General features: G+C 60.7%; 2 protein-coding genes across 4 annotated transcripts in view; both read right to left on the reverse strand.

Annotated features, from left to right (window-relative positions):
• The window catches only part of RUSC2 (RUN and SH3 domain containing 2), a 40,023-nt gene extending 30,188 nt beyond the window's left edge, over nucleotides 1-9,835 (reverse strand). For 2 of the 3 annotated variants that reach the window (XM_048503534.1, XM_048503531.1), the window contains exon 1: nucleotides 9,673-9,835. The gene's annotated coding sequence lies outside the window, so the exon portion shown is untranslated. Of the gene's footprint in view, nucleotides 1-4,543; nucleotides 4,676-9,672 lie in introns of those variants that run through there. The other variant, XM_048503533.1, reaches the window with a different exon arrangement.
• Nucleotides 9,836-17,650: 7,815 nt separating this feature from the next.
• The window catches only part of LOC125436917 (phospholipid-transporting ATPase ID-like), a 52,439-nt gene continuing 51,415 nt past the window's right edge, over nucleotides 17,651-18,674 (reverse strand). Inside the window, exon 28 of the mRNA XM_048504294.1 lies at nucleotides 17,651-17,868. Within this exon, the coding sequence (XP_048360251.1) occupies nucleotides 17,656-17,868 (213 nt within the window). The 3' untranslated portion in view covers nucleotides 17,651-17,655. The remainder of the gene's footprint in view (nucleotides 17,869-18,674) is intronic.

An 18,674-nucleotide genomic window follows, 5' to 3' on the forward strand; every position in this document is an offset into this window, starting at 1 on the left:
TCCTTTCTTAATGATCCCCAGCATAGAGTTAGCCTTTTTCACAGCTGCCATGCATTGAGTTGACATTCCCATGGAACTATCCACTAAGACGCCCAAATCCCTTTCCTGGTCTGTGACTGATAGCACTGACCCCTGTAGCGTGTATGTGAAGTTTGGATTTTTTACCCCTATGTGCATCACTTTGCATTTTGCTACATTGAACTGCATTTGCCATTTCTTAGCCCACTCACCTAATTTATCAAGGTCCGCTTGGAGCTCTTCGCAGTCCTTTGCGGTTCTTACCACCCTACATAATTTGGTATCATCTGCAAACTTGGCCACCACGCTACCCAACCCTACTTCCAGGTCATTTATGAATAGGTTAAAGAGCACTGGTCCCATGGTTTTAGAACGCAATCATTAGCTGCCCTCGTAAGGACAGAAAGGCAGGGTTTTGTAACTAAACGGGTCTCTGGAAACGGCCGAACTCTGGTGCAATACAGACAAGGCAGAGGGGCTGCTGGTTGCCAACCCTGCCCTGGAGGGAGGGATGCACTGGCCTGCTTGGGAGGAGACGGGATTCCCCCTTAAGAAGCAGGGCCATCGTTCTGGGGCGCTAAGTTGTGTCTGCAGAGAGTTATCCCCACTCTGATCATATCTGCATCAGATGACTGCAATGCGCTTCACCTGGAGCTGCCCTTGAAGACTGCTCTGAACCTCCTGGGATTCCCAGCAGGCTTGCCACGCAGGTGAAGTGATCGGTCCACAGCCGGCCAGCTCATTTCATGACGCAATTCAAACCGCTGGTCCCCACTTTGAAAGCCCCAAGCGCCCCAGGGCTCAAGGGCTCGAAGGGCCAATCACACCCATACAGGACTGTCTGTGGGTCACTGTCTCCATCCAAGTCCCTGATGCCTAGACACCCCCCACCCTCCGAGGGAAAGCCAGGGGGCATTTTTTCTATGGAGGTGATTCAACTTCCCATAACAGTCCTCCGACTTACTGCTAGTGTGTGTGTCAAGTTGCCTTTTGCCAGACTTAATTCCTGACTTGCTGGGTCTCTGACTTCCAGTACAATTTCTTCCCACCTGCATTCTTGACTTCTGCTGTCACTACAAAGGCCTGAAGTTTAAGTTTGGGGGGGGGGGGGGGCTCAATGTTTTGGAGGGGGTGATTATTTGGTACTTTTTATTGCTAGTTCTGTTGATCTGGTCTTGTGAGTTATTTTTTACTCGTGCTATTGATTGCTTCAACATTTGTACTGACTGCAAACCTCTGTGATTTCTTTTCAAGCAGACGAGAGGGTCATACGTGCATAAATATTTTAGGTGCATCTGCCCAGCTGTGCGTGGGGCTCCCTATCGTTGGTCTGTGATGCTGCTGGCAGCCTTTCTGTTCTGTTCCCAGACAATCAGATGATGTTTTAGTCTCTGCCTAAATTTGTTTCCTCAACAATACAACAACCTTTATTAGGCATATTAAAATAGGCTCCAGAGCATTACAGACATTTCTGAAGTACAAATCAAAAGTACATTCAAAACACAGACAGATAAACTGTATCTAGCATTGGACGTTACTTAGAAAATTCTGTCACTCATGGCCTCTGTGTTATTTTTGTTTCCTCTTTTCATGTCCTACATTTTCTGTTTTACTGACATGTTCTAATGACCTGTTGCATTTTAGGAGAACAATGGACAAACCTTCCAACAAACCAATGCTTCTCGCCCTCACTCCACACACCTCCGAACCTCTCCCGTGGGACCAGAGAGCCCCCTACGTTCCCGCACAAGATGTCAGCTGCAAGAGTCAAGAGATCTCTGGACCACGGAGGGGGAGGGGGCGTGACCTGCAGGGTCTGCTCCATCAATGGCTCCTGGGATCTGCCCCCAGATGGAATCCCAGGAGGGAGGGACCCTCCCCAAAGCGACAGAGGAGTAATAGTGGGGGGAGATGCCCTCCCCCCCACTCAGCAGTTCCTTGTGGGATGGGGAAGGAAGGACAACTTCAGGAGCCTCCCATGCCCCCCCCCCCCCATGCCAGACTTCCTTCTCTGGGGAGTTCACAGTGGCATCCAGGGTACCTTCCCTCTCCAAGCAGGAGCGAAGGGGGGAGGAGGGAGGGAGTGATTGGACCCCCCCTTCCCCAAAATACCTGCAACTGCTTGGTCTTGTGTCTTGCCCTGCCTGCTACATAGCATCTCTAACCCCCCCCCTGCGAATCTGCCACTAAATTCACAGCCCCCCCCCGTCCCGTCTCAGCTCCCAACATGTCATAGTGGGGGGGGAGAGGGGGGAACACCATAATAAGCCATAAAACATGAAACAGAACCAACAGTGCTCATCAGCCAGCACTGGGGGGGGGGGGTGAAATAAGGAATGTTAAAAACGCCCCAATCGTTGCCTCTGGTGGTCCCAAGGGCTGGGGGGGGGGGCCCTGCATGCAATGGGGACCTGGGTGAGAATCCCGCTTCCGTAAAGGAGGACGCGAGAGGCCCCCTCCCTTCCCTCCGCCACACAACACACGGCTGGGCGCACAGGCAGCTCCCTGCAAACTGGGGCCACGTGACCAGGGAGAGAAAACAGGCCGGAGCTGCCAAGCCAGCCTCTCCTCTGCGGAGAGCGGATGATGCAAAGCCGTCCTGGCGGCAGCTGGAGAGCAACCCAGCCCCCCCCCACCACCACCACCACCCTGCAAGGAAGGCAGAGCCCCCCCCCCCCGGCCGCCCTGCCACAAAGCAGCCACGGCTACTCTCGTTCAGAGGGGACAAAGACCCCCCCCACCACATCAGCCCCCAGGAGCACCCTCTTTGGGCAGGAGGGGCTTTGCCGGGGCACCCAACCCAGGCCGTGCCCCCAGATCCCAACAAACCCACCGGGCACCAGGCAAAGAGCCCGAGGGACCCACTCAGCGCCAGCCGAGAACCACACAAAGGCCAGGCGAGGGCAGCGGCCGTGCTCAGATTCACAGCAGCCATTACAGGGCGGGGGGGGCGGGGGGGGCACCAACAACCCCCAACTGACAGAGGGGCTCTGCTGGCCTCTAAGGTGCTCCTGGACTCCATTCCCTGCCCCTCCCCCCACCCGATGCTACACCCAGCAAGAGTCACCCTTGTGAGAAATGGGCCCCCCTGCTGCACTAGAGGAAGGAAGGAAGGACCTTCCCCTGCCCCCCCCCCCCCAATCTACTGGCAACATTTATAAGCAGCCGATGCTTCCGGGAAGTCCCGCATCCCAGAAACGGGCCCACAAATGATACCGCCACCCCTGGGGGGAAACGGGGGCAGCTGGCCTGGGGGGGGCGGGCATTCCCCTCTTTGCTGCACCAGCCCAAGGAGGCTCCATTTCCCCACCCAGTTTGCCATCAGAGAAATCCAGGCAAGAACGACTTTCCAGAGGGGCTCCACCAGGCTCGGAGGGCACGCCCGCCCCCCCTCCCCCCCCCCGCACTGTGCCAGGCCAGTCATGCGGCTGAGAGGACTGCCGAAGACTCAGAGGCACCTGCAGAGGAGGCACCTGGAGCCGCGTCCCTGGCTGGGCCACCTTGGTTGGGTCATGCGCCCTGGCACAGAAATGCACGCGCGGCTCGCCTGGCAAACAGCTCTGCGGCTGTGGCGCTCAGCAGGGACATCAGAGGGGCCAGACTCGGGGGGGGGGCACCCCCACGCGCCCCGGGGCGACCAGTCCTCCCGTGAGAGCACCCTGCAGACGCCGAGGGGGTGGCCAGGGGCCAGAAGAGGCTGCGGGCCTTCCCTGCTCTGAAGTAGGGCCCGGCCTGATGGGGGGGGGGGTTCTCCCACCTCCCGGTTCACAGATCTTTCCTGGGGGGCCCCCTTGCCTGATGGCAGCTGCAGAACCCCCCCCCCTGCGCCACCCTGCAGCGGCCCCCAAGGCCAGCCTCGTCCTTTCGGACCGGCCGCCGCTCGCCACGGCCGCCAGCAACGCCAAGGACTCGCCGGGTCCTTCCAGCGGAGATGCTGCTGCTGCTGGGGAAGGAATCCGGGCTGACCCGGGGGGGGGGCAAGCAGGCGCGAAGCAACTCCTCCCCCCCCCGGCCGGTCCGGATCCAAACCCCCCCCCGCAAGGGAGGCCGCCCGCAGCCCGGAGGGACCCCCCCCCCCCACGCCACGCGCGGACCCCCGCACAGCTCCCAGCGCCAGAGAAGGCCCGAGGCCGAGCCCAGGCCAGACCGGCTCCCGGGGCGGAGAGACAGAGGCCGGAAGGCGCTAGAAGCCCCCCCCCCACTCCGGGATTGGCGGCGGTTCCCGGGGGGGGGGGCGCTGGACCGAGGCCGGCGGCTGCCAGCGACGGGCTCCTCCCTTGGGCGACTCCGCTGCACCTGCCGGCCCGGCCCGGCGCGCCCCCGCCCCCCCTCGCTTGCCCCGGTGCCAGCCCCGCGGGGACGGGGGAGGGGTGGCGGCGAGTGGAGCCAGGCGGGCGGCCGGCCAAGGCGCCCCCTCCCCCCTCCGCCGCAGCCCCGCCCCGGGAGGGCGCACAAAGGGAGGGAGGGGGGAGGGAGGCGGCCGGCCGGGCCCGGGAGAGGAGACCCCCCCCCCCCGCTGTCTCACCTCCTGGCGTGGCGGCCTGTCCGTCCGTCTGTCCAGGCGCGGGCGGGGCGAGGCCGGTGCGGCGCTGGGGCGGCTGCAGCCTGCCTGGCACTGCGGCGGAGGGGCTGCGCAATGCCCGCGCCAGCCACGGCCGTGACGTCGAGCGGCGGCAGCCAGGCGGGCGGGGGGGGGGGCGGGAGGAGGCGGAGCGGCGGGGTCGGCGGCACAGCTCAGCCCCCCGGGGGGCAGGGGGGTCAGCGCGCTCGGCCGGGCAAGCAGCGGCCCCGGGACCCGCCAGGGGGGCTAACGGAGAGGGCGCGCTCGGACCCAAAGCCCACGCCCCGAGCGGCCTGGCCTGCTCTGCAAGGCGGGCGGAGGGGATCCCCCAGGGGCTGGGCGCGGCCGGCATGGGTCACGCGGGTGTCACTGCCTCGAAATAGCCCGCGGGGGCCAGCCCCACCGACAGCAGCACCGCGGGGGTGGGGAAGGCCCCGCCGACCCTCGCCCGGCTTCGAACCGCCACAGCCAGAGCGCCAACACGCACCTTGTCCGGCAGGGAAAAACAGGACCCCCCCCCCCTCCGAACAGCAGAACAGAAAGGCAGCGAGCGCCAAAGGGGGCTTCAACCCCCCCCCCACGGATGCCCGCGGCCCCCCCTCTCGCAGCCTCAGCCTTCCGTCCACGGAACAGGGATGTCCTACCTCACAGGGTGGCTGTGGAGGGGAAGCACAAGACAGACCAGGCGCTTAAGAGCGGCGCAGCAGCACCAGGGGGAGAGGGGGACCCTTCCTCACGAAGGGCCACTTCCACTGACCCCTTTGCTGGGCTCCAAGGAGACGTCCCACAAGTTTGCCACAAGGCAGAGCCCCCCCCCCCCCAACAAGGCCACCCGTCCCCCGCGGCCCAGCTCCTGTGTGTGGAGAGAACTGCCAGACAACCTGCAGAAAGCAGGGGCGAAGCTGGTGTGGGTCTTTGTTAATCAGCCCCCCAGGGCCTGAAGGGAGAGGCATGCCCCCGCTTCCCCAAACAGGCAGGGGGTGCGGCTCTCAGCCAGCCAAGAAGGGCTGCAGGTGCACCCCCCCCTCCTCCTTCCAAAGAGAGAATGCAGCAGATCCTACATAGTTCACATACAGATCAGACCCTCTCCCTGCTGGGTAGGCCCTCCAGACCCCCTCGGCTCCCATCCTGCCTGTTGTCCCCGGAGCCCCCACTTGTGGGGCACAGCCAAGCTGGCCACCCAACAGAAAACAAGACAGGCGGGCCCTGGTGCTACAGCCAGATGGCTCCGGCCAGAGAATCACCTGACCTGGGTGGGGCTTCCCTGCGGGACTCTGCCTTGGGTCCCCCCCTCCCTGTCAGGCTTGGCCGCTGCCCCTTGCAAGGACTCTCGCCCCAGGCCCCCTGGCAGAAGACCCCCAGGGAGGGGGCGAAGGCCAGCTTGCAGGGAAGATCGTTGCCAAAAAGGCCCTCTGCCCCACAACGACTTCCCTGCAGGCGGGACCAGGGCCTCTTTTCATGTTCCTTGGGGGTCCCCCACATGGCCGGCGCTGCCCAAACACAGTGCTCTTGTATTTGCTGGCTCGTCTCCTTGGGGCTGCCGGAGGATCCCCCCACTTCCTCCACTGCCAACCTGCAAATGGTTAGGTGACAGTTCCACCCCAAGACGTGTCATGCTGGGCTTCGCCTGCAGTCATCATCCCAAGAGCAGAGGCCATCATGTTGCCCTTGGCTGTGACAGCAGACACCCCCCCCCCCTTGAAGCCCCGGCATGCTTCTGTGTGCAACACTGAGCCTTGGGCGCCTGCATCGCCCCCCCCCCCTCCTCCACGCGGGCGTCTGGTGCAGGGACTTGCCTGAACTCTGCATCCTGGTGTGCTTACTCAGGGCAGGGTGATGCTGCCTCATCTGAGTTAGCTTCTAAAATAACTCCTTACGCTATCGATGGAAAATGCAGGAACCCACGGAGGAGCCTCCCCAGGGCACGAGGCGCTGGCCATCGGTGTGATAGACGTGCCACCACATTCCTGGGCTTTGGGGGCGGCTGTCTAGGTCACCCTGTGCTCTGGAAGGAGCGCCTCTGATTTTAGACCAGGCACGCGACAGAGCAGGGCCCACATTTCCTGGGCTCCCACGACACGTCTGCTGCTCAGCCTCAGCACCAACCATTCTGCCCACTACCGGGGGCCCCATTTTACGCACCAGCACACACCCTCCAGACCCTTCCCACTAGGCCAGTGATGGCGAACCTTTTCGAGACCGAGGGCCCAAATTGCAACCCAAAACCCACTTACTTATCGCAAAGTGCCAACACGGCAATTTAACCTGAATACTGAAGTTTTAGTTTAGAAAAAAACAGTTGGCTCACGTTACTCGGGAGTAAACTTGGTGAAGCACACCCCTAGGAGGGTTTACTCAGAAGCAAGCCCCATTGCCAGCAACCGAGTTTACTCCTAGGTAAAGGATTGTGCTTTAGTTCTTGGCATGAAAATCAGTGGGGTTTTACAGCGCTTAACAGGGTTGCCTACACTGCTTCCCCAAAACTAGGTCTTAGGTTTAATGCTAATAATCAATCCCAGCAGCCCAGGCCAGCCTAGATGGGGGGGGGGGGGAGGACTCTGTTTGTGCATGCCCACAGAGAGGGCTCTGAGTGCCACCTCTGGCACCCATGCCATTGGTTCGCCACCACTGCACTAGGCCTTGTTTCCCCAAATGGGGGGCTCTCTCAGCAGAGCACCATGGTCTGGGGCCCTGGACCTTCGCCAGGAGTTGGCAGTAAGATCGTAATGACAAGACTGAAACCAACTTATGCTTATACTTCAATGTAGCAAGTTAAACTCTTCTGGGGGTTGTGGGTTTTCTGGGCTGTATGGCCGAGTTCTAGTAGCATTTTCTCCTGACGTTTCGCCTGCATCTGTGGCTGGCGTCGTCAGAGGGTCTGTCCCCAGCTCTCCTAGATCCTCTGAAGATGCCAGCCACAGATGCAGGCAAAACGTCAGGAGAAAATACTACTGGAACTCGGCCATACAGCCCGGAAAGCCCACCCCAGAGATTCCAGCCGTGAAAGCCTTCCACAATACACGGAAACTCTTCTGCCTGCAACAGCTTCTGATTCATAAGAACATAAGAACAAGCCAGCTGGATCAGACCAGGGACCATCTAGTCCAGCTCTCTGCTACTCGCAGTGGCCCAGCAATTAACACCAGATCTGGCGCTGTGGTGCCCCTCAGCCCGGCTGGATCAACACCAAGTCCTGCTCTGTCCGGCTCCAGCTCCTCTCTGGGTCTTGGACAGCAGCGAGTGCCCTCACACCCTGACTTCAGTTCCCTGGGCAGCAAAGAGGAGAGTGTGACTCAGCACACACCTGTCTGGTAGGGATGCCATCCAACCAGAACAGCTGGCCAGCGTTTCTGCTGAACGGGGTTGCCATTCGCCTTTCCGCCCAGTTTCCACTTCCCACCCATTGCTGTGCTCCACCAGCACCTTAGGGAGAGAACACGAAGCTGTGCCTGATCGGTAGGGCAAAGCTTGGCTTGCTCACAGCGGCAGGCAAGCAGAAGCGGGCAGAGATGGAGACCCAGGCCCAGTGGTGGGATCCAAAAATTTCGGTAACAGGTTCCCATGGTGGTGGGATTCAAACAGTGGCGTAGCGCCAATGGGACCGGGCGGGGCACGATGGGGGTGGGGGTGGGCATTCCAGGGGCGGGGCATTAATAATTTCTCTGTTACTGTAAAAAACTCTTACTGTAAAAAAAAAAGTTCCTAATTCCCAGCTGGTATCTTTCTGTCCATAATTTAAACTCATTCTAGCAAGTCCTATCGTCTGCTGCCAACAGAAACAACTACTTCTCCTCTCATTGACTGCCTGTCAAATACTTAATACTTTCAAATACTTAATTTTGTTTCTAGAAATCAAAAGAAGGATACTTTCCTTAAACAAGGAACTTGACCATATTTCTAAAACATGTTTTTAAAACAGCCCGACAGGGAGAATGATCCCGTTTTCGACCTTCGCTAACCAGCCACATAGGAAACAACAGGACTTGATGATTTTTGGACCTAATGGGATTTCTAATGGAAAAGCAGACCCAATGAGTCACCCGCTCTCGGGAACTGGTGAGAACCTGCTGGATCCCCCCTCTGCCCAGGCCCCCTTTGCCCGCAGTGGTCAGATTTCCTGCTTGGTAGACTGTGAGGAGGGCAAGGCACAAGCTGACTTGCCCCTGATAAGCTGTGCACCACCACTGCCACCAACCCCTGCAATAAGATGGACGCGAGCGTTTTGCTTGTACTAGCGGCAGGCAGGCAGGCAGGCAGGCAGGCAGGCAGGCAGGCAGGTCTGTGCAGATGGGCAGGACCATGGAAACCAAGCCGAAGTTTCCCCTCCAACCAGAGGAGGGGATCAGCGGTTTGACCCATCAGTGACTGGGGTTACATGCGCAGACGTGTGCCTCCCTGCCCCCCAAAACGGCCCTCCTATTGGCAAGGAGTCCTGCGGGGGGGGGGGGGGCGGGGATCCTGTTCCTGTGCAAAGGAAACAGACGGTGGGGCGGGATCCCTAGTTCCTGTGCAAAGGAAACAGACGGTGGGGGTGGGAACCTGTTTTGAAACAATGGGGGGGGGGTGCTGAGCAGTGGGCTCCTCCGCTTCTCTCCGGAGTTCTCCTCTGATGAGGCCCGGCTCGGAGGGAGGGAGGGAGGGAGGCCCCCACTCACTCAGGACGGTGGCGATGCTGAGACCCCCCAGGCACAGCCAAGGGGCGGCCGGTGGGGCTCCTCGAGTCCCCGGGGGATCCTGAACTCACGCCAGGTGCCCACCCCTCGCACTTCTCGTGCCTTCTGAATGAGTGCCAGGCCAGGATCTGGAAGACGCATGCGCCAATCCCCACCCTGGCTGGCTGACCTCGCGGGGTTGTTGTGGGGCGGGGGGGGGGGATGCAAAAGAATGCGGTAGGCTCCTGTGGGTGCCCACTGGGGAGAAAGGCAGCACATCAGTGGCTTAGTCGGCGTGAGGGCCAGTCGCCCTGGTCGCTGCTCGCGGCCACTAACTGCCCCCCGCGCGGGCCCTTCTGCATCGACTTCTGCCCGAGGCCTGAGGCTGAACCCCCCCGTCCCCCCGACCCCAGCGCCAGGCTCGCTGGTCGGCCGACTCACCTGCTCCTTCTGGGGACTCCGGCGCGTCCCCTGCCTGGCCCTTCGCACGCTGTTCACAACAACCCGGCCAGGTAGGGCGGCCCAGCAGCGGGCTCTACGGCAGCAAAAGGCTCGGGGGCACTTGCAGGAGCGGCCCTCAATGCCGGGCAAAGAGCCCCGCGACAAGACTACGGATCCCGGCATGCAATGCGCAGCCCCCGTTGCATGCTGGTCTGTGTAGTTCGCCGGGCCTTCGGGTCAGAGTGGGATCCGCCTCCTTCCCTGGCCGAGCGGGTCGCGGGGGGGGGGGGGTGGCGCGGGAAGCTCCTTGCCAGCCTCACAACAACCTTGCAAGGACATCTCGCGGCTCTTCCAGGCCGTCAGTGGGTTCCGCCGAGGCCCGCCCAGGCGCTCTGCACAGGCTCAGAAGCCTCGTCTGGTTTCCTCTCCGTCCGGCTGTTGCGGAGGGAGAGCAGCTCGACCAGCCCGCCGCCCTCCACACACACGCGCGCGGGATGTGCCCCCGAAGGCCAGGCGTCCAGCGCCTTTGCCAAAGCGACTCCTTGCTAGCCGGATGGTCAGGGGTGGGGGGGGGGAGGCAGCCCCCTGAGCAAACAGAGCCCCTTTGGCTCACCCTGCCCCCAGGATGAAGCTCTCCCTGGGCAGGGGCTGGACCCCGGGGGTCCCCAACACGATGCCCACTCGATGACAGCAGCAGGGTCTCGGGGGTCAGAGTGACCACCCACCCCCCTCCCGCCTCCTCCACATGAGTGGCCGGCACCAGTCTGGAGAGCTGAGTTTGTGCCCCCACTCCTCCACATGAAGCCTTCTGGGTGACCTAGTCCCAGTTCTCTCCGAACTCTCCCAGCCCCACCTGGCTCCCCCGGGGTCTGTAGTGGGGAGAGGAAGGGAAAGGAGCTTGCCAGCCACCTTGGGCCTCCTTACAAGAAAGAAAGGCGGGTGTAAATCCAAACCCTTCTATTCTTGGTGCCCATCCAGTGATTTCGAAAACGGGACGGGCTTTGCTCAGCAGAGCTCCCACCTGGCTGTGCAGGTCTTGCCGGCATCGCCACACCAGAAGGATCCACACTGTATGACCGGAGGTGAGCGGCACGCACATATTTTATGCAATATAGTTGCATTGAAAGGAATCCTGTTAAACTTGCAGCCTTCAAGCATAGCCCCACTGGAGTTATGCATACTGAGCCCTTCGGGGTAGGGCGGTCTATTAAATTTAATTAATCATCATCATCATCATCATCATCATCTCACTCCCTGGTGTTCTGTGGCTGGCTCTGCCTCTCATGGCTTCCATTTCGGGGTTGTGCCCTAGATCAGAATTCCAGAGGCGCCTGCAGGCTCCGCAAGATTGGGGATCTCTGCCCTGGGGCAGTTAAGGCGGCGCAGCTGGAGGGCTCCGGTCCCCACTCCTGCCAGAGTTTGAGCAGAGGCGCTTGGAGACACCAGTCGTGCGCTGGGAGTCCAAAGCCAGCACTCCGTCCCCAAGCCCCAGGGTAGCTACAGGTGCCCCAGTGCCTGGCCCAGAGGCCCACAGACGTGTGCCAAGGATGTCGCTCATCTCTGCCTCTCCAGCAGGGCCAAAAGCACTTGTCTGAGGCAGGCAGACAGGCACGTCAGCTCCACCAGACCTCTCTCTCTCTCTCTCTTTCTCTCTCTTTTCTCTCTCTCTCTCTCTTCTTTCTTTCTTTCTTTCTTTCTTTCTTTCTTTCTTTCTTTCTTTCCGTCCTCCTGGCCTGTCACCTGGGGCACCCACAACGTCCTCCTCTCCCCAGCGGAGCCAGAAGTGTTGGCCAGCTGCCCTCCTGGGGTTTTGCGGAGGGGGTGGCGGATGGGCCAGGTGGTTCTCTTGGATTTGGTAGCCAGAGCTGTAGGGACGAGGACCCCCCCCCCCACACACACACACACACACCCGGCTTACGGCAATCACCCAGGCTTGGCTTGGCAGAACCACCAATACACTTTTTTTTGTGATCCGCAAACTTTTCGCCAAGCAGCAGAGGCCATTTGTGTGTTGGTTCAGCAATGCCCCCCACCCCACCTGCACAAGCAAAATCCGGCAGCTGATGCATCTTTTGCCCCACAGTCTCCCCCTCCCTTCCAGCAAAAGACCAAAGTCAGCTACACCAGGGAGGGAAGGGTCGCTACAGGAGAAACCACTTTCCCGTGGGGCCCACAAACTGCCCCTGGGAGGCCATGGGGTGCAGCAGCAGGCCCAGGGAAAAGAGATGGTTTGGAGCTGCCGTCGTTGGGACTTCCTGGCCGAGGCCGTTGCTCTGGACACTGTGGAGGGCCTGGGGGCACAGCCCACGCTGGCTGGGCAGCCGCAGATCCAGGTCCCACGGCCGTCATTAACACCGTTTGGTGCTGCTTTTGTTCCACGAGCCACAGAGCAGAGTGCCACTCAGCACCCAGATCGCACAAGACTGGATCCATGACAGACACTGGGCCTCCGTGGGACGGGGAAGCCGAACGGGCCTCCTGAGCGGTACCTTTGGGCGGGACGGGAACCAGACAAGTAGGCCAGGTGAAGCCCCGCGCAGGAGAGGCGTGTAGTCACCAGAGACTCAACAGCACGAACGGGCCACGCAGGCCAAGACAGGCTTCCCAGGCGAGGCACGTAGAACCGCTAGGACAGGTTGAGCGTTCCCGGAGCCACCCAGCCACCTGCCAGCCGAGCGAAGGGAGGAGCCGAGGCCCCTTTCCAGGGAGACACCAAAACATCTCGCTCCCTGGAATCCAGGCACCGAAGCAGCCGTGACCTCTGCCTTACTTGTCCAGCTGTCTGCCTCGCAGCACCCACGAGGCTATTAAAAACCACTCAGGGAGGAGCGGCCAGACAATGAGCCGGGGGGCTATTTTAGGACAGATTCCAAACGTCTGGAGGAGTCGCGTGCAGAGGACCAAGCCCCTGGCACGCCCATTATTCCCACTCACCCTAGCCCGAAAGACGGCCCCTCACCTCGATGCAGCTGCTGCGGCCGCAGCAACACTGAGAATAGACTGCAGCGAGGCCCAGTGGGCGGGTCTCCCCCCAACATCAATTTGGAAACTGGGAGCTGTGTGGAGCCTGGGTGTGATGTCCATCGGGCAGGCGTTTCCACGGGCTGCCTGCCTGCCTGCCTGCCACGGCCCCCTTATGGCCTTGGACTCTCAGATGCGCAAGAGCGCCACTCCCCGCTCCCCGTGCTCCACCACAACAGCTTTGCTCAAGCAGGGCCTCCTACAGGTACCCACCTGCCTCCACACACAGCATTGCCATCGTGGCCCCCGCTTTGGGAGACCATCTGCCGGAGGAGAGCCAGGAAGGGTCCCGCTCACCTGCCTCTCCACAAACTATGAGCTCCCAAAGGCACCTGGTGGGCCACTGCGAGGAGCAGAGGGCTGGACTAGATGGACTCTGGTCTGATCCAGCAGGCTCTTTCCTATGTTCTTAAACTTTGCAAAACAGAACAGCTCAAAGGGGCTTTTCCACTCAGGCAATTACCGGTAACTTGCGTCGTACCCAGTGGCTCACAAAGTTACTTACCCCAATTATTATGGTCTGTGCTACTGAGTGCAGCACGCTGAAACGAGGACCCTCCCCCTGCTGGGGAGTTGGGCACCTTCTAATGAGCCACACTCACACTTCTGCTTTGCTTCAGCTCAGTTTGGTTCTACAGCCCACATCTGATCGCGCTGGTGGATTGCATGTGTGGGTTGCGTTGAGTCCCAGTGAGAAAAAGCCACGCCAATAAACAAATAAAAGCCACCCAGACAAAGGGACCGGTGGGGGCACCCAGGTGTTGGTGATGCTTGGGCCGCTACGGGCCTTTTGGGCAGGGGGCTTTCAGTGGGTTTCATGGGGAACAAACCCAAAGCCATTCGGAGGACCGGGCCAGGGTTCAGAGTGTGAGGGGGGTGGGAATGCAGTGGTGGGAGAAGAGCAAGCCAGAGAAGGGACCGCAAACAAGTCCAGGCAGGTGCCCCTTTTTGGTTCTGGGATAGTTCTGGGGACCACAGCAACCCCCTGCTGGGTGACAAACCCTGGCTACTAAATAGAGTTTGAAGAAGAAGAAGAGTTTGGATTCATATCCCCCCTTTCTCTCCTGCAGGAGACTCAAAGGGGCTGACAATCTCCTTGCCCTTCCCCCCTCACAACAAACACCCTGTGAGGTGGGTGGGGCTGAGAGAGCTCCAAGAAGCTGTGACTAGCCCAAGGTCACCCAGCTGGTGTGTGTGGGAGTGTACAGGCTACTCTGAATTCCCCAGATAAGCCTCCACAGCTCAGGCGGCCGAGCTGGGAATCAAACCCGGTCCCTCCAGATTAGATACACGAGCTCTTAACCTCCTACGCCACTATGGGTAAGCTTCCAAGCATTTAGTCGTGGTTTCTCGACCTGAGATGGGCAAGCTCAGAGTCCGGAACCCGAGTCCTCCCGCGACAGGCGTGGCGTCCAGGACTGCGTGTGTCTGACTTCGGACTCACCTCCCTCTCGTCGTTGATTGTTGCTCCACGACCCTGCTGGGAGGTCGAGCTGGAGCCGTGGTTCGGACTTCGGGTTGCAGCTCTGAAAGCCGGAAGGCCGTGGCCAGGAATCACCCGGAATCTCTGCCACCGACTCGACGCGGCCATCCAGCCAATCAACTTATTAGTATGTTGGCGCATGCATCGAAGCTCTACTTGCAGCTCCCTGATGCCCGTTGCCCCATTGCTGCTTGTCAGCTCCCTGCCACCACTGGCAAGCGGGAAAAAAAGCGTACTTTCACGCGGCAGCCAATCGGAATGAGGGAGCGGAAAACGTATGTCACCCCCGGAGGTGGTCCCGCCCTCTGAGCTTCGGACTCCAGCTGCATTAAACTAGAGTCGAAGGCTCAGCAACCAATCGGAAAGCTTAGCGCAGGGAGGTGGTCCCGCCCACTCTGAGCTGCAGGCTCCGGAGACACGAAGTCGGCTGCTGTGCGGAGGAACAGGAGAGGGACTCAGCGAAGGAGTGGCAAGGTGAGAGACTCCATGACGACACGAGTCAAACCTGAGTCGACTCGTGTGTCCGGAAGGGGCCTATGTGGGCTGCAGGAAAATGCTGGGCAAGGGGGCAAGTGCCGCTGAGAGGCTATTCTCCCCCAGCTGTGTCCCCTGGGGGTGTTCGGCCATGCACCAGGGAAGGCCAGCAGCCCAGCAGGGAGGCGGTCTTGCTGGAGAGTGCAGCAACTGTTTCCCAGGCACAGCACCCAGCCAATGAAACATCTGGAGCGGAGGCTGTGAGCCGGCACCAGAAGGACTGTTGTGTGGTGGTTCCAATAGGTTTCTGAAGGTGGCCCTGGGAGACCACTGCTCAGCCCCTCAGCTTTGATGCAGACTTCATCAGCGAGGGATTTTCCCTCTGGAGTTCCGGAAGGCTCAGTATTCCAAAACAGTTCCTCCCCTATGAAGGAAAATCTCTGTATTCACTGCCAGGGATCTCTGGAACAAGACAGGAGTCCAGGAGGAGGACATGAGAAGTGCACGTGACCGGTTCCACGGCAGCTTCCCCACGGAGATGCCCCGCCCAACTGCTGCCCGTGCGGAGGCCGTCAGAGAGCGTCCACTCGGCAGTCTTCCCGGCCTTTCCCTAGCCTCAGCCCGCCTGTGGCTTCCTCCTCCCCTGACTTTGGCTACCAGAGGGAGTTGATGGGCTCTTTAAAAACATCCGCGTGTTGCCCCAGCAAAACAGTCAGCCTACGGACTAGTTCAGGGGTCCCCAAACCTTTCTGAGACTGCGGGGGCCCCTGTGGAATAAGTGACTGCAGCAACAGAACGGCAGCCCCAGAATGCCAGCCGTGGAAGGTGGAACCAGCCCCCAAATGGCTGCCACGGCTCAACATCAGCAGCACAGCAGCACAGGCCCTTGGGTTGTGTTGGCAGCTGCTGCCAAGGCAACATTCTCAAAAGTCTGCACGGCCAATCAGCCCTTTCAAAGTCTTGCTGGGCAAAAGCCCCTTCGGCCCCGCCCACTGGAGAACTCAGCAGAAGAGGGGTGTGTGTGTCTTCCTGCTGTCCTTATCTGCGGGGGGGGGGGGAGTGCTGAGAGAAAGGGAGATTTGGGCTCTATCAGTGTGGGAAGACACAGTCAGTGTGACCACTTCATGTTTACATGGACTTTACACATCCTTTGCCAATTTCCCAGGTTTGAAGAGACCCTCTAGCACAGTGACGGCGAACCTTTTTGAGACCGAGAGCCCAAATTGCAACCCAAAACCCACTTATTTATCGCAAAGTGCCAAGATGGCAATTTAACCTGAATGCTGAGGTTTTAGTTTAGAAAAAATGGTTGGCTCTGAGGCGTGCGTTACTCGGGAGTAAGCTTGGTGGTAGTCAGTGGCTTTGCTTTGAAGCAACCGTGCAACTCTTCAAACGGGTGAATCACGACCCTAGGAGGGTTTACTCAGAAGCAAGCCCCATTGCCAGCAACTGAGCTTACTCTCAGGTAAAGGATCACGCTTTAGTTGTTCCCATGAATATCTGTGCTCCCCCCCCCCACGATGCACTCTGTGCGCACGTGTCCACAGAGAGGGCTCTGAGTGCCACCTCTGGCACCCGTGCCATAGGTTCGCCACCACTGCTCTAGCACGCACGCACACGCGCACACGCGCACACGCGCACACACACACACACACACACACTCTGCGAGCCAGGAAGAGACCCAGAAGCCTCCCCCTCCCCTCCCCTCCCCTCCCCTCAACAGCACCTTTGCAGCCTCCGGAACTCCTTCTTCGTCATGAGGTTTATTACTAGAAGAAAACCACAGCTTGCAGGACACGCCCCCCCCCCCCGCACCCCAAGGCCTCAGCCTGGCCCCCCTCCTGCCTGGTGTTTGGTGCCGGGCCAGGAGGGTCAGCCTGTCGCCTAGAAGCCAGCGACTGGGAGCAGCATCAGACCAAAACTACGAGGCCCGGTCTAGAAGCCGGCCTGCCCGACCACCCCCCACCCACACTGCAGCGCAGCACCCAGCAGCTGCCCTCGCAGGGTCTGAGTTGGAGCCCGAGGAGTTCTTATTCTGCCCCCCCCCCCAATTTGGATCCCCGAGGGCAGTGAAAAGGCTCGTCCCACGCCCAGAGCTGCCCAGCTCTGCCGAAGTCCCACCGTTCCTGCCTGTTTCCCACGTGGTCCTGTCAGCACCCAGAGGCAGGCAGGCAGGGGGAGGCCAGAAGTGCTCGTGGCGCAATAGGGCAGCATGCCAGAGCCCACGGAGGGCACGTTCCGCCTGCTGCCAGCCCCTCCTCCCCACAGCAGCTGCCAGCCCCTCCTCCCCGCCTTGGGAGGAGGCCCGGGGGGAGGGCTGATCTCCGCCGCCCCACCCACTGCCAGCTGTGGGGTCCCAACCTCTGCATAGCCAGAACCATGAACTGCCCCCCCCCCCCTCAGTTCGTGTAGAGTCTTCAGGAAGGAAGGTCCAGTCTTGCCAGGAAGGAGAATGAAGCCCCCCCCCCGACCATGAATGGGGCTGCCGGGGGCCACCACAAGCCTAGAGGGGATCTCACGGGGGCTCAGATCCCCAGGTGCCCTTCTGGGGGGGGGGCAGGAGGAAATAGCCAGGCTCCTCCCCCTTCGCTGCAATTCAGGTCGCTTCCTCTTCAGTGCTGAGGTTGCGTGTTGAGTGTGTGCCGATGTCTCGGAGCCCTCTTGAGCGAGGCAGAGGTGGGCCCTGATCCTGCCACATGCCTCAAAGGCACTAGAGGGCTCATGGTCACAAAGGCCAGGGGGGTCCTTGAGCGAGCAGCACATTTCTCATCCAGGAGGGGCATGTAGACTGGATCCACCACGTGGGGGCTGCATCGGCCTCCCTGTGTCCTTCTTTTCCTTTCTTCCACTCTGGTACGAAGCAAGTCCCCCTCCGTGTGCCGTGAAGGGCCAGCCCCCCTCTCCCCGCTGGGCCGACCTCCCTCCTCGAAGGGGGCTTGGCGGTGGCTATTTGCAGACGGGCAGCAGCCCACACTGGGGAGGGCCCTGCCCCCTGCACCCCTGCGCTAGTGCTTGTGCTTCTCACTGTTGGGCGAGAAGGAGCCCGTCAGGCCAAAGGGGGACTTGTGCCGCATGTTCCGCCCGGAGGTGATGAGTGCCCCGAAGCCGTGCTGGTGGGAGAAGGCGTAGCCGGAGCGCCGGGAGATGGACCGCTGCAGCCGTCTCTGGGGCAAAGGCACCGGCGGCCTCTTCCGCAGCTCCCGGACCCTGGACGAGACCTGCAAGCACAAGGGCCGTCACACAGAGTGCTCCCAGCCAGCTGGGGGGGTGCGGGGTGTGTGTCTCAGGTCCTTTCCCTGGGGAAGGGCCAATCCTTGCCCAAGCGCTCTCTAAGCAGCCGCGAGCAGCCAAGCAATCTCAGCAGCCTCACAGACAGTCGGGGGGGGGGGGGGGGGGCACAAGGGCAGCGCCAGAGCTGGTGTGGTCTAGTGGTCAAGGTGTCAGATGAGGTATCTGGTGGTCTGGGTGCCAGTCCTCCTCCTGAGACGGAGCTCACAGGGTGACCATTGGCTGCCACACACACACTCGGGGTGCTGAGTAAACCACCTGTTCCATGTCAGCCACGCAGGTACTTGGAGGGAGGCCGGGACAGAAACAAACACCAGGTGGCAGCAGAGCTACATCGCTGCCCCGGCCAGCGAGGCCCTCTTGGCAGGGGAGTTGGCTGGGGCTGGGCATGAAGGCGGCCTCTTGCATCCCCCTGCCCGTGATGCCCTCTTGGAAGGGACGTGGCCGGGCAACACGGCAGCCCCCACCCCCCGGCAGGCCTTTTGCCACGAAGGAGGCAGAGCTGCTGGCCCCCCCTGGGCCTGTGCGACAGGACAGAGAGAGGCCTCTCCTTCGAACCAACTGCTCAGCAGCTGGATCGTAGGGAAGGGAAGGAGCGTGCGGGGCCCTTCTCTCTGGTCACACCCAGGAGGACACGGGCTCTTGCTGACCAGGGCACTCTAGGCAGGCTCCGCTCCAAGCAGCTGCCTCTGCCTCTGCCCGTCCCCTGCCACCTGGGAACCTGCCTACAGTGTTA

The sequence above is a fragment of the Sphaerodactylus townsendi genome, linkage group LG07 (genome assembly GCF_021028975.2).
Source record: "Sphaerodactylus townsendi isolate TG3544 linkage group LG07, MPM_Stown_v2.3, whole genome shotgun sequence".
Taxonomy (NCBI): Eukaryota; Metazoa; Chordata; class Lepidosauria; order Squamata; family Sphaerodactylidae; genus Sphaerodactylus; species Sphaerodactylus townsendi.